The following is a 14,273-nucleotide window of genomic DNA, read 5'->3' as shown; positions in this document are numbered from 1 at the left end:
AACGTTAACTATTCATGAAAATCGCAAATGAAATGAAAGAAATATATTCACTCACAAGCTTAGCCTTTTGTTAACAACACTGTCATCTCAGATTTTCAAAATATGCTTTTCAACAATAGCTACACAAGCATTTGTGTAAGAGTATTGATAGCCTAGCATAGCATTAAGCCTAGCATTCAGCAGGCAACATTTTCACAAAAACAAGAAAAGCATTCAAATAAAATCATTACCTTTGAAGAACTTCGGATGTTTTCAATGACGAGACTTAGTTAGATAGCAAATGTTCATTTTTCCCAAAAATATTATTTGTGTAGGAGAAATCGCTCCGTTTTGTTCATCACGTTTGGCTAAGAAAGAAATCTGAAAATTCAGTCTCTACAACGCCAAACTTTTTACCAAATTAACTCCATAATATTGACAGAAACATGGCAAATGTTGTTTAGAATCAATCCTCAAGGTGTTTTTCACATATCTATTCGATGATAAATCATTCGTGGCAGTTGGGTTTCTCCTCGGAAGCAAACGGAAAAATACACGCAGCTGGAGATTACGCAATAATTGCGACGGAGGACACCAAGTGAGCACCTGGTAGATGTAGTGTAAAATGGTCAATCTTCCAATGATATGCCTACAAATACGTCACAATGCTGTCGACACTATGGGGAAACGACAAAGTCTAAGCTCATTCGTGGCTCATTAACTTCTTGGAACTCTGGGGGCGGTATTTCATTATTGGATAAAAAACTTTCCCGTTTTAAGCGCGATATTTTGTCACGAAAAGATGCTCGACTATGCATATAATTGACAGCTTTGGAAAGAAAACACTGACGTTTCCAAAACTGCAAAGATATTGTCTGTGAGTGCCACAGAACTGATGCTACAGGCGAAACCAAGATGAAATTTCAAACAGGAAGTGCCCCAGATTTTGAAGGCGCTGTGTTCCAATGTCTCCTTATATGGCTGTGTATGGGTCACGAATGAGCTTAGACTTTCTGTCGTTTCCCCATAGTGTCATATAAGGAGTCATTGGAACACAGCGCCTTCAAAATCTGGGGCACTTCCTGTTTGAAATTTCATCTTGGTTTCGCCTGTAGCATCAGACTGTTTGACCTGCAGACTTGAGTACTTGAGATCTCATTCTGTGAGTGTGTGTGCAGGCAAACCGAGATGGACGAGGCAGTAGGCGCTCTGAAGGACAAGTACGAGCGTGAGCGCAGCATGCTGACCGAGGACAACGGCAAGCTGACCGCGGAGACCGACAGGGTAAGGACCACACATACGTACAGAGGTACACTCTGCGGGAAAGACAGGCGTTGTGAATGGACACTTAACCTGACACTCTCTCTCGCTATTGCTCTCTTCTTCTCCCCCCCACTCTCTACCTCTTTCCTGCTCTCTCCTTTCCTGTCACTCTCTTTCTCTCTCTCCCCCCTCTCCATCTCCCCCACTATCTCCTGGTCCCCCGTCCCCCCCTCTATCTCCTGCTATCTCCCGCTTTCTCTCTCTCAGCTGTGTACGTTTGTGGACAAGCTGACCGCTCAGAACTGTCAGCTGGAGGACGAGCTGCAGGACCTGGCCTCTAAGAAGGAGAGCGTGGCTCACTGGGAGGCCCAGATTGCCGAGATCATCCAGTGGTGAGGGGAAAGGCAGCTATACGGGGCCGTGAACTTGTCCAATAGGATAGCAAATGTTCCTTTTCTGTTTTTAAAATGTTTAAACCCTGTGTACGGCCTGTATAGATTCTTCAGAAACCTTTCCTAAGCTGATGTCTGTCTGACCCCGTAGGGTGAGCGATGAGAAGGACGCCCGCGGCTACCTGCAGGCCTTGGCCTCCAAGATGACCGAGGAGCTCGAGTCACTCCGCTGCTCCAGCCTGGGCTCCAGGCCCCTGGTAAGATGGGTACCAGAGAGAAACCCACGCACACGTCCCATCCCCTCCGGGGTGTTTGTATCCAGGGATTCTATCTGTCATTGTTAAATTAGCCCCCCCCCCCTGGTCTGAGCGCAGGCGTCTCTAGGGACTACCACCACATCAGACGGTTCCTTTCCCTTGTTGTCGTGATTCTAAAGTTCCCCTACTGAACACATTTATCCTTTCATAACAACTTGTTTTACACACGCTCTATTGACACTACAGCCGGATGTTAATTGAAGCAGGTCAGGTGCCGGACTGGAGGGTACAGCAGCTGTTTCTGAGCACCACAAGCTGTGTAGTGTGTAGGCTACACCCTGTCTACTCATTTTACCTTGTCATTACTGCTGTGCTGTTGTATAAACCTACCATTTTTCCGATGCCCCAGTGGTGCTTCCCAGTGTAAGTTTGCCGGAATGACTCATAGGAGCGTGAGGGTACAAGTACACCCCCTGGACAGAACGGTAATCTGTCGCAGGGCCTTCCTTACCCCCAATCTATTTCCTTAATGCTGAGTGCCAAGTACAGAAAAATCCTATTTTTATCGTTTGGTATCAACCTTCCAATCTCAGGGCGAACACGATAACCACAAGGCCACACCGAGTTGGCCCCATAGTGCACGACTTTTGACCAGAGCCCTATGTATGGAGTAGGTTTGACTTGCTGTAGGCTCATAGGGCTCCTGTTAAAAGTACATAACTATGTATGGAATAGGGTGCTTATGGAGTAAGTTTGGCTTGCTGTAGGCCCATAGTTCTGTACCTTTAACAGGAGCCCTATGGGCCTACATTGAAAATAAGAATGTGTTCTTAACTGACTTGCCTAGTTAAATAATAAATAAATGCTGTTTAATCAGCTTCTTGATATGCCACACCTGTCAGGTGCAAATTTGTACTCAAAATTTGAGAGAAATAAGCTTTTTGTGCTTTATGGAAGATTTCTGGGATCTTTTATTTCAGCTCATTAAACATGGGACCAACACTTTAGGTGTTGCGTTTATATTTTTGTTCAGTGCAATTAAAAATGGAAAGCAATAAATATTCAACCCCTTTGTTATGGCAAGTCTAAATAAGTTCAGGAGTGAAAATGTGCTTAAAAGTCACATAATAAGTTGCATGGACTTTTGTTAAACATGATTTTTTTTAATGACATCTCATCTTTGTACTCCACACAATACAATTATATGCACGGTTTCGCAGTCGAGCAGTGAATTTCAAACACAGATTTAACCTCAATGACCAGGGAGGTTTTCCAATGCTTTGCAAAGGGCACCTATTGGTAGAAGGCACTGTATTTGACATGGCTTTCAGTCACAATGAACAAAATGTAAGCAGTTACTTTTCATATAGCACTCAAGCTACTTTGAATAGAAAGGGCTCCACATTTGTGCTGTGCAAAATGTACACACAATTTAATGTCCTGGACTGTGCTCCATATTGACGTTTGTACAGTGTATGTATGTATGTATGTCAGTGGTTTACATACACTATATAGCACTGTATCGATCCTGAATGTGATATTGAAATGAGCATCCATTCCAGACATATTGCCCCCCTCTTTCTCTCTCTCTTTCTCTCCTGTCTCTCTTGCTCTTTCTCTAACCTCCCCCCATATGATGCGTCATCATTTCCTGGCTCGTTAGGCCGCGATGTTACGCGATCCGCCAGCATCCACGGAATGTCATCCTGAAAAGTTCATTTGTCATCGGCAGCTGAATGGCGCTCCCTCCTTCACTCAATTTAACACGTCCATCGCATTGTGTTTGTGAGAGAGGGTAGGGTGGAATTGATGAAATCTCATAGGATTTTTTGCACCTGCTGAATTGTATTTTAGTTGGGCCGATATGGTTGTGTTTGAGGTTTTATTGTTGAACAGGTGTTTTCATTGAGGCCATGTTCAGTTATCTTTTTTTCTAGAATGATGGATTCTTACGTCTTACACACTCTATTGAATTACATGTGGAGTATTACATCACAGCTTGATTATAGACAGGAACCAGTGATTCCTGGAAAACCAGTCACCAGACTTCCCATGGAGAGAATGTGAATACAGGAGCAGATTCAGCACGTAGAGGAAGTCACCTTATTGGCCAGTTGCAGAGTCACTCATCTCTGACAGGAATCATTTAAGTGACTTAGTTAGCCCATTTTGGCCCACCAGAGAATCCAAACCACATTCCTGGTGTTGTCAGCGCCGTACTCTTAACTGCACCCCATACTCAGAGCGAGTTGAATTGACCACTGACTAATGTAATCACATGAAACCTTGCTCCCCACCCTGAATACAATATAATAATCCTGCCTCGTCCCCAGGACCCCCTGTGGAAGGTGCGCCGCAGCCAGAAGCTGGACATGTCGGCCCGTCTGGAGCTGCAGTCGGCCCTGGACGCTGAGATTCGGGCCAAGCAGCTCGTCCAGGAGGAGCTCCACAAGTTCAAGGCCGCCAACATCTCCTTTGAAAGGTCAGCCCCGCCCAGGCGACCCCCAACCGTAAAGAAGAGAATGTGCTCTAAACTCTAAATCCTCTTATGTAATGGCATAGGTTTTGCCTTGCACCTTCCTCAGTGCGCGTGGTGTGACGCACCGGAATTGCAAGGAAGGCGCTGCCATGCGATGTTGCAGCTTTGTTTTGTTACAATATTAGTTTTATTTTTCAGATACACAATATAAAGCATTCTATTTGGAATATGTGACCGGCCAGCTCAATTCAGTATTATGGAGCAAAATTTGAAATGGTGTTTTTTTACATTGGATAAAGTAGAGACTCAGAGCTAGAAAATGGTATATCATACACTGCATTTCAGGAACAATGGGAAAGTAATTTTGCTTTGAAAGTTGATAAACTTGTAACCTCACTTTTGAGAAAATGGCCTTTTAACGTTTTGGTACACCTACTGGAGAGCTCTTTGTCTACACCCATTAAGCATCGTTCACACCTCTAAAGACTTAGCCCCACCCATCCCTTTAAGGATTCACATGTGAGTCCATGTACTAAACAACCAAAGATTTCAAGGCTAAAGGCTGGTTTATACTACGGGTGTGTTTGTAAATTTACAATCTGGAGTGCCAGAGTGTGCTCAAAGTGCTGAATTCAAAGCATTGTCAGATTGTCCGTTTGTAAATTCAGAGCATTTCGCTCTGTGTTCAGTGTGCGTACTGGATGTTCTGGCCGGAGTAGGGTTGATCCGAGCGTTCTGGCCCTAACAGCAGCAGTCAAGTACCCACGCTAACTGGCTAACGTTGGCTAGCTTGCTAGCTACTTCGACACATATGAGAGAACAGCTTATTCTGACCATTTTACTCACGCTAGCAGAGCTGGTTAGGCTGTTTTATGTTATTCAGAGCATTGGTGACTGTAACTGTGCTGCTGGCAACAATTTAATTACGCTTTTTTACCAACAATAACTGACACCGGGCCGTATTCAACGGGTGTTGAGCGTTCGGAAATGTCAGTTATTCTGTGCTCCGGCACACTCAGACAACAGTGCTCTGAAATCGCAGTTGATAGCCAGAGTGAATTTATCAGCTATGTCTATTGACAGTTGTCACAGTGACATCATGAACATTTTATTAAAATGGTTACTTGCATAGTAGAGGTCTTTTGTGTAGCTAGTGGCGCATCGGTCTAAGGCACTGCATCTCAGGGCTAGAGGCATCACTATAGACCCTGGTTAGATTCCGGGCTGTATCATAACAGGCCGTGATTGGGAGTCCCATAGGGCGGCGCACAATTGGCCCTGCGTCGTTAGGGTTTGGTCGGTGTAGGCCGTCATTGTAAACAATAATTTTTTCTTAACTGACTTGCCTAGTTAAATAAAATAATAAATAGCATAACAATGAACCATAATCCCAACTCATAACGTTACTACCATGCATGAATTTGCAGGTATCTAACCAACCAGATTCAATGTTAGCTAGCTACATTAGGCTATAAATAGCAATGCAATTGGCTTGGAGATACGAATAATATAACTACACACAGATCCTACACGTAACGTAATCGTAATCGTTAGCTAGCGAGCCAGCCAGCTAACGTTAACTAGCTAAAAGTACACTTTAACTTGAAATGAAAACGACTTTCTGACAAAATTAGAAACGTGTAATATCTGAAAATTGAGCTAGCTAGACTAACTTACCCGCTTACATGCATGGACCATGGTTGCCCTTAGTTTGAAGGTATAATCCGGAGACAGGTTTTTATACAACAGCCTTCTGTGTGTTCTCTTTTCAACTCCGTCTGCATATTTGCAATCAAACACTAGAATTTTCTCCATCTCCTTAGCGATCATTCTCTAATTCCACTGATTTCAAAACTCTGTCCTCCAGAAAGTGGAGAGCAACACTTTTGCAGTTTTACTACGTGTTATCTTTCAAAAAAGCTGTGTTAGAATGGATTACTTACACATACTGACCAGCTCATGTTATAGACAGAAGTGTGCAACATGGCAGACCAATCCAAAGTAATTTCTCGGCATGTCCAGCCCAGTCGTTTTCTCAGCCAATCAATACTTTTTCTGTGGCTAAACCAACTAGGCTCGTAATTTAACAATTTTATTTGGATTTACAGGTGACATACAAGTTTGTTATTAAGGCACATAAAAGTTCACATGTTCCAGAAGTAATTTCTGCCAAAAAACACATTTTGATTTTAAAAAAAGTTTATATTCAAATGCAGTCGTGACATAGACCTACTTTCCTGAAACGAGTCACATATGAAGTTAATATACAGTACCACACAAAAGTTTGGACACACCTTGTCATTTGAGTTTTTCTCTCTTTTTACTATTGTCGAATAATAGTGAAGACATCAAAACTATGAAATAACACATATGGAATCATGTAGTGACAGTGTTATACAAAATATTTGAGATTCTTCAAAGTAGCCACCCTTTGCCTTGATGACAGCTTTGCACACTCTTGGCATTATCTCAACCAGTTTGACCTGGAATGCTTTGCAAAAAGTGTTGAAGGAGTTACTACATATGCTGAGCACTTGTTGACTGCTTTTCCTTCACTCTGCGGTCCAACTCATCCCAAACCATATCAAATTGGGTTGAGGTCGGGTGATTGTGGAGGCCAGGTCATCAGACCAAAGGACCGATTTCCACCGGTCTAATGTCCATTGCTTGTGTTTCTTGGCCCAAGCAATTCGTCTCTTCTTATTGGTGTCCTTCAGTAGTGGTCTCATTGCAGCAATTTGACCAAGAAGGCCTGATTCACACCGTGTCCTCTGAACAGTTGATGTTGAGATGTCTGTCACTTGAACTCTATGAAGCATTTATTTGGGCTGCAATCTGAGGTTCAGTTGACTCTAATGAACTTATCCTCTGCTGCAGAGGTAACTCTGGGTTTTCCTGTGGTGGTCCTCATGAGAGCCAGTTTCATCATAATACTTGATGGTTTTTGCGACTGCACTTGAAGAAAATTGAACTTTTCCGTATTGACTGATCTTAAAGTAATGATGGACTGTCGTTTCTCTTTGCGTATTTGAGCTGTTCTTGCAATAATATGGGCTTGGTCTTTTACCAAATAGGGCTATATTCTGCTTTGAAGAAACTCAAATATAAAATATATTTTTATGTTTAACACTCTTTTGTTTACAACATGATTCCATATGTGTTATTTCAGAATGTTGTTGTCTTCACTATTATTCTACAATGTAGAAAATAGTTAAAATAATGAAAAACTCTAGAATAAGTAGGTCTATCCATCTGTTGACTGGTACTGTATTTATAAAAAAAAAATTTAAAAAAAGAATTTCAACCTCACTTCAACCTTAACCCTGAAACTAACCCCACATACATACACCACACACGTTACCACCAGGCATTTGACCTTTCAAGGGATGTGGAGACACATGTATCTTCTCAAGGGTCAAACGTGAAAGATCTAATGCTAGGTAGCTAGATGTTGATCTATGCGAAGATGTAGTGTTATTTTGAATAAGTAAGCATGACTGATCTTCTTTCACATTTGAACGCCATGAGGAGGATGACGTGGAAACCCCATGACACACACACTCTCTTTCAATCTCTCACACAGCAAACTAAAGGATTCCGAGTCCAGGAGCAGGGAGATGGCGGAGCAGCTGGAGAGCATGAAGAAGGACTTGGAGAGCCGCTCGGTCAAAGGTTGGCCAACCATGCTCTCACCCTGAACCTAACCTCTGGCCAACCATGCTCTAACCCTGAACCTAACCTCTGGCCATCCATGCATTACCCTTAAACTGTCCCTGGCATATGCCACCTTACACAAATACATTGCCAACAAAAAGTATTCATACCCTTTGACTTTTTCCACATTTTGTTGTTTTACAGCCTGAATTCAAAATGGATTAAATCAATTTCATCCTCTACAAACAATACCCCATAATGATAAAGTGAAAAACCGTTTTAATTAATGTTTGCAAATTTATTGAAAATCAAAATACAGAAATATCTCATTTACATAAGTATTCACACCCCTTGGTCAATACTTTGTTGAAGTACCTTTGGCAGCATTTACAGCTGTGAGTTTTTCTGGGTAAGTCTCTAAGAGCTTTCCACACCTGGATTGTGCAACATTTAACCATTATACTTTTCAAAATTATTCAAGCTCTGTCACATTGGTTATTGATCATTGCTCGACAAACATTTTCAGGTCTTACCATAGATTTTCAAGAAGATTTAAGTCAAAACTGTAACTTAGCCACTCAGGAACATTCACTGTCTTCTTGGTAAGCAACTCCAGTGTATATTTGGCCTTTTTTAGGTTATTGTCCTGATGAAAGGTGAATTCATCTCCCAGTGCCTGGTGGAAAGCAGACTGAACCAGGTTTTCCTCTAGGATTTTGCCCCCTGCTTAACTCCATTCCGTTTATTTTGTATCCTGAAAACCTCCCCAGTCCTTAACGATTACAAGCATATCCATAACATGATGCAGCCACCACTATGCTTGGAAATATGTAGATGGTACTCAGTAATATGTTGTATTGGATTTGCTACACACATTTGTTATTCAGAACAAAAAGTGAATTCCTTTGCCACATTTATTGCAGTGTAACTTTAGTGCCTTGTTGCAAACTGGAACGCATGCTTAACCTCTCTATGGTATGTGGGACGCTAGCGTCCCACCTGGCCAACATCCAGTGAGATTGTAGAGTGCCAAATTCAAATACAGAAATACTCATTATAAAAATTCAGAAAAGATACAACTATTAAACATAGGTTTAAAGATGAACTTCTTGTGAATCCAACAACGGTGTCAGATTTAAAAAATGCTTTACGGCGAAATCATACCTTACAATTATTTGAGAACATAGCCCAGCAGACAAATCATTACAAATAGTAACCAGCCAATTAGAAGAGTTACACAAGTCAGACATAGAGATTAAATGAATCACTTACCTTTGATCTTCATATGGTTGCACTCAGAAGACATTCATTTATTCAATAAATGTTCCTTTTATTCGATAAAGTCTCTCTTTATATCCGAAAACCTCTGTTTTGTTCGAGTGTTTTCTTCAGTTATCCACAGACTCAAACGCAGTCACAAAATCCAAATTGTATCCGTAAAGTTCATAGAAACATGTAAACGATGTTTATATTCAATCCTCAGGTTGTTTTTAGCCTAAATAATCGATAATATTTCAACCGAACAATAACGCTGTCAATATAAAAGGTAAACAAGAAAGGCACTCTCTGGTCGCACACATGAAAAAGCTCTGTGACACGGCAGGGTCCACTCATTCAGACTACTCTTACTCCCTAATTTTTCAGAATACAAGCCTGAAAAAATGTCTAAAGACTGTTGACATCTAGTGGAAGGCATAGGAACTGCAATTTAAGTAGTAAGTCAATGGATACTGTAATGGCATTGAATAGAAAACTACAAATAAACAAAAATCCTACTTCCTGAATGGATTTCTCAGGTTTTTGCATGCCAAATCAGTTCTGTTATACTCACAGACATTATTTTAACAGTTTTAGAAAACTTTAGTGTTTTTTATCCAAATATACTAATTATATGCATATCCTGGGTAGAAGGCAGTTTAATTTGGGCATGCTTTTCATCCAAAATTCCAAATGCTGCCCCCAACCCTAGAGAAGTTTTGCAAATGTTTACTCCTCAACTTATTTAGGCATGCTATAATTAACCATTGGGTTAAATACTTATTGACTCAAGACATTTCAGCTTTTCATTTTTTATTACAGTGAATATAGGCCAGTGAAAAAAGAAAAATCTCAATTTAATACATTTTTTTAATCAGGCTGTAACACCACATATTGTGGGAGAAGTCGAGGGGTGTGAATACATTCTGAAGGTGCTCTAGGTTGTTAGATTCTCTTCATCTCGACTAATGTTGTATGATTGTAGTTGGTCGTACAGGTTTAGAATAAGGTTTGTTTGGTTTTATTTGATCATTGGAGATGCACATACAAGGATTACCTCTCAGTAATAAACAGAACATTACATTTCATTCTCTAGTAATGTCAGTTACATGTTTCCCTTCAACTGTACAAATATGAACAGAATTCCTCTCTAGAATCGTTTAAATGCAGGCTATGAACATAATAGCTGACTGTACTTCTCTTCTAAACACAGGGATGAAACTGCCTGATTTCCAGGACTCAATTTTCGAGTACTTCAACACCTCTCCCCTGGCCCATGACCTGACGTTCAGAGTGAGTGTCTCTCTGCACGTCTCTCTCCATCACATGTCCGTAACAAACCTTAATAGCCACTGTCTCGCCGCCTCTGTGTGTATTGGTGGTGACAGGCCGGTGGGAGTTGATAAAGATATTTCAAAGGGTGGGAGACTTGGCACACAAACACACACACACACAGACAGACTGGCTGGCGCTGTTGTCACACTTGCATTGTCAAACACATTTACACACACACTAAAATCCTTAGATGCAGTGATTGAGAGACACACAGTTCAACATGTGAGAGTGCCAAGCCCCGGAGTTCATATCACCAAGCCCTCTGATGTGCTCAATCACCTCAAAGGACTTCAATAGCGCGAAGGGGGGACGCGAACGGTATCATACTTCCTGACCCTCTCCCCACAGAATAAATCGGTGTTATGTTACCCATCAGCATATGGTAAGCCGATGCAGCCACCACGGTTTGGACAGGATCTGCAGTGAAAGTCAAAGTCATGAAAGGGAGGAATTGCACCGGAGAGAGTAGAGGTGCGAGAGAGAAGCTAGTTTGGTCTAACTGTTTCCCCTCATTTTCATCTCAACGCAAACGTGAACTAGGGTTTTTTTCACCGCCTAGCTGCCTCAAGTTTGTAAAAAAATGGATCAGTCAGCATCGAAGTCACAACAGGTCAGCTTAAAGGCCTCAGAAAACCCGATTTAAGTGTTTGTTCAGAGGAAACTTATTTTGTCTCTGTTCCTTCTAGTCTCGTAGGGCCATAAATTGACACAGGATAAACCATCAGAAACGATGGTCTAATTATGTTCTCGCAGTAAACCCTGGTAAATTACCTTTGCAAAATAAACCCCTGAAAAACCTGTGCTTATTATTTTTTTGGTCCCTCTCGTGTGTCACCCTTCCAAAAAAGGACTCGGTCTCTTCCTCGTCTGCATATGAAGTAAGTTTGCTGCTCAAAGCTCCTTACCCCTTTTTCTCACAGTTAACCCCTAACCCGAGGGGTTGTGCTGCCAGCGTACAAAAAGGTCGGGAGGAAAGCATTGAGCTTCCTCCTGGTGTGTTGCCCTATTATTTAGCAATTAGCCGTTATCCAGTAGCATGCTAATATGGACTAATGCTCCTTTAATGTCTTGTCTCATATAGTAGTGTGCATACTCTTATAGTTTGAACTTTTCCTAGTATTTCTATTGTTAATATTGTGAACAGGTTCGCTGCTACACGTTTAGTGAAATAAAATAACTTGTGATTAGCACAGGTTTTGGCTAATGCTAATTTAGCTAGAAGGATGTTATGCTAAAATAGACCTTTTCATAGCTGGTGGCACTCTTCTCCCCTAGTAAACCTCCCCCTAAACCTGCATAGCATGTGTTGGGCACTAAAAGGTTACTGAGCTGCTCCTCTAGAACGTGCTTCCTTATCAGAATCCCCACCGTTAGCATTAGCCGGCCCTCTAACGGCTAATACCGCTAACGCCAGTCATAACTCCTCAGTGGTGTAGCCAGTCACCTCACAAAACCCTGTTAACTATTAGCATACTTGTTATCTTCCTCCACAACTAACGACGAGTCAAAAGGAATAAAACCCTACAGCAGCACACTGAGATGAGCAGGACCTTTTCACTGTGTCTTTAGTCAGTGAATGAGGGGGAGGATATTTAACCTGCCCTTCATTTTACTTTCATTAAAAAGTGATTAGCGGCAGATACCTCCATGATTTCTCCTAATCTTGCCAATCTTTTTTCAAAAGTCAAAACCTTATCTGTGACACTGTTAGGCTATACGTGTTCAGTGTAGACTACATAACTTTTCAGTTGATACACTCCGTGGTTAAATTGACCATGGTTATAATAGTGTATAGTCAGGTCAATATAATAGTTCCTTTAAAGTGTTTAAATGCTTTGCAAAAATAACCATTTCCCTAATAATCATGTTTACATCTGAAATCAGGCAACCTGATGGGACTTTTGATAAAAAATCGGCAATCAAAATGAACGTTCTACCACAGTGATCACGTTATTTTTGCAAAGACTATTTGAGTTCGGACATATAAAGTTTGTTTTAAAACTATAAGATGCATTATTTCAGTTTTCACAAATACACAACTGGAACACAGATGAAGCTGTTTACATGTCCTAATAATTTGAAAGATTGCTCAGAAAACCAGGTGTTTTAATCGGCGTATGCTTACCTCGATTATGACATTACGCCAATTAAGATAAGCAGAGTAAGGCGTTTACATGACTAATGCCATACGTGGCCTTCTGCCATAAGCAGTTTAATATTGAATTGTGTGTTCATGTAAACGTACTCATTGTTAGACTCTGAAGTGGGCCGTATACTGATTAGTAGATCGACATCAAAATAGTGTATGATGACATGATTTGTGTATAATATAGTATACTTATGTTTTAGACAATACAGTGCCTTCAAAGTATTCACACCCCTTTACTTATTCCACATTTTGTTGTGTTACAACCTGAATTAAAAATGGAATGTGTCACAAATTTTACAAATTAATAAGAAATTGAAAGCTCAAATGTCTTAAGTCAATTAGTATTCAACCCCTTTGTAAATAAGTTCAGTAGTAACAATGTGCTTAACAAGTCATATAATAAGTTGCATGGACTCACTCTGTGTGCAATAATAGTGTTTAACATGATTTTTGAATAACTACCTCATCTCTGTACCTCACACATACAATTATTATTTCATTTTTAGCCAGGGAGGTTTTCCAAAGCCTCACAAAGGAGGGCACCTATTGGTAGATATGTAAAAAAGCAGACGTTGAATAATCTTTTGAGCACGGTGAAGTTATTAATTACACTTTATTTGGTGTATCAATACACCCAGTCTCAACAAAGATACAGACGTCCTTCCTAACTCAGTTGCCAGAGAGGAAGGAAAGCACTCAGGGATTTCAACCGAAGGTCAATTGTGACTTTTAATAGCTGTGATGGGAGAAAACTGAGGATAGATCCACAACAGCGTTGTAGTTACTTCACAATACCAACATAAATGACAGAGGGGGAAAAGAAGGAAGCCTGTAAAGAATACAAATATTCCAAAAACATGCATCCTGTTTCCAATAAAGGTATTTTCAAGGACTCCCGAGTGGCGCGTTGCGGTCTATGGCACTGCTTCTCAGTGCTAAAGGCGTCACTACAGACCCTGGTTCGATCCTGGGCTATATCACAACCGGTCATGATCGTGTCCCATAGGGTGGCGCACAATTGGCCCAGCGTCGTCTGCTTAGGGTGAGGGTGTGGCCTGGGTAGGTCGTCATTGTAAAATTTGTTCTTAACTGACTTGCCTAGGTAAATAAAAATAAGCCAATAAAGTAAAACTGCAACAAAAAATGTGACAAAGAAATGTACTTTGTCCTGAATACAAAGGATTATGTCACGGAGTACCACTCTTCATATTTTCAAGAATGGTGGTGGCTGCATCATGTTATGGGTATTCTTGTCATTGGCAAGGACTTTTTTTTTTGGTAAAAAGAAACAGAATAGAGTTAAGCACAGGCAAAATCCTAGAGGAAAACCTGGTTCAATCTGCTTTCCAACTGGGACTGGGAGACGTTCACCTTTCAGCAGACAATCTAAAACACAAGGCCAAATATACACTGTAGTTGCTTACCAAGACGGCATTAAATGTCCCTGAGTAGCCTAGTTACAGTTTAGACTTAAATCAGCAGGAAAATCTATGGCAAGACTTGAAAAT

At 41.0% G+C, this 14,273-nt stretch overlaps 1 protein-coding gene across 4 annotated transcripts in view; it reads left to right on the top strand.

Moving 5' to 3' along the window:
* LOC139406952 (serine/threonine-protein kinase MRCK beta-like) overlaps window positions 1-14,273 on the top strand; it is a 164,385-nt gene that overhangs the window by 103,390 nt on the left and 46,722 nt on the right. For all 4 annotated transcript variants that reach the window (XM_071150147.1, XM_071150146.1, XM_071150148.1 and 1 more), the window contains exons 15-20: window positions 1,158-1,263; window positions 1,510-1,634; window positions 1,786-1,891; window positions 4,225-4,373; window positions 7,954-8,042; window positions 10,495-10,574. In XM_071150147.1, the coding sequence (XP_071006248.1) occupies window positions 1,158-1,263; window positions 1,510-1,634; window positions 1,786-1,891; window positions 4,225-4,373; window positions 7,954-8,042; window positions 10,495-10,574 (655 nt within the window). The remainder of the gene's footprint in view (window positions 1-1,157; window positions 1,264-1,509; window positions 1,635-1,785; window positions 1,892-4,224; window positions 4,374-7,953; window positions 8,043-10,494; window positions 10,575-14,273) is intronic.

The sequence above is a fragment of the Oncorhynchus clarkii genome, chromosome 4, assembly GCF_045791955.1.
Source record: "Oncorhynchus clarkii lewisi isolate Uvic-CL-2024 chromosome 4, UVic_Ocla_1.0, whole genome shotgun sequence".
In the NCBI taxonomy this organism is placed as follows: domain Eukaryota; kingdom Metazoa; phylum Chordata; class Actinopteri; order Salmoniformes; family Salmonidae; genus Oncorhynchus; species Oncorhynchus clarkii.
Note: the sequence above shows the minus strand (reverse complement) of the source record. Positions and strands in the feature narration are given on the sequence as shown.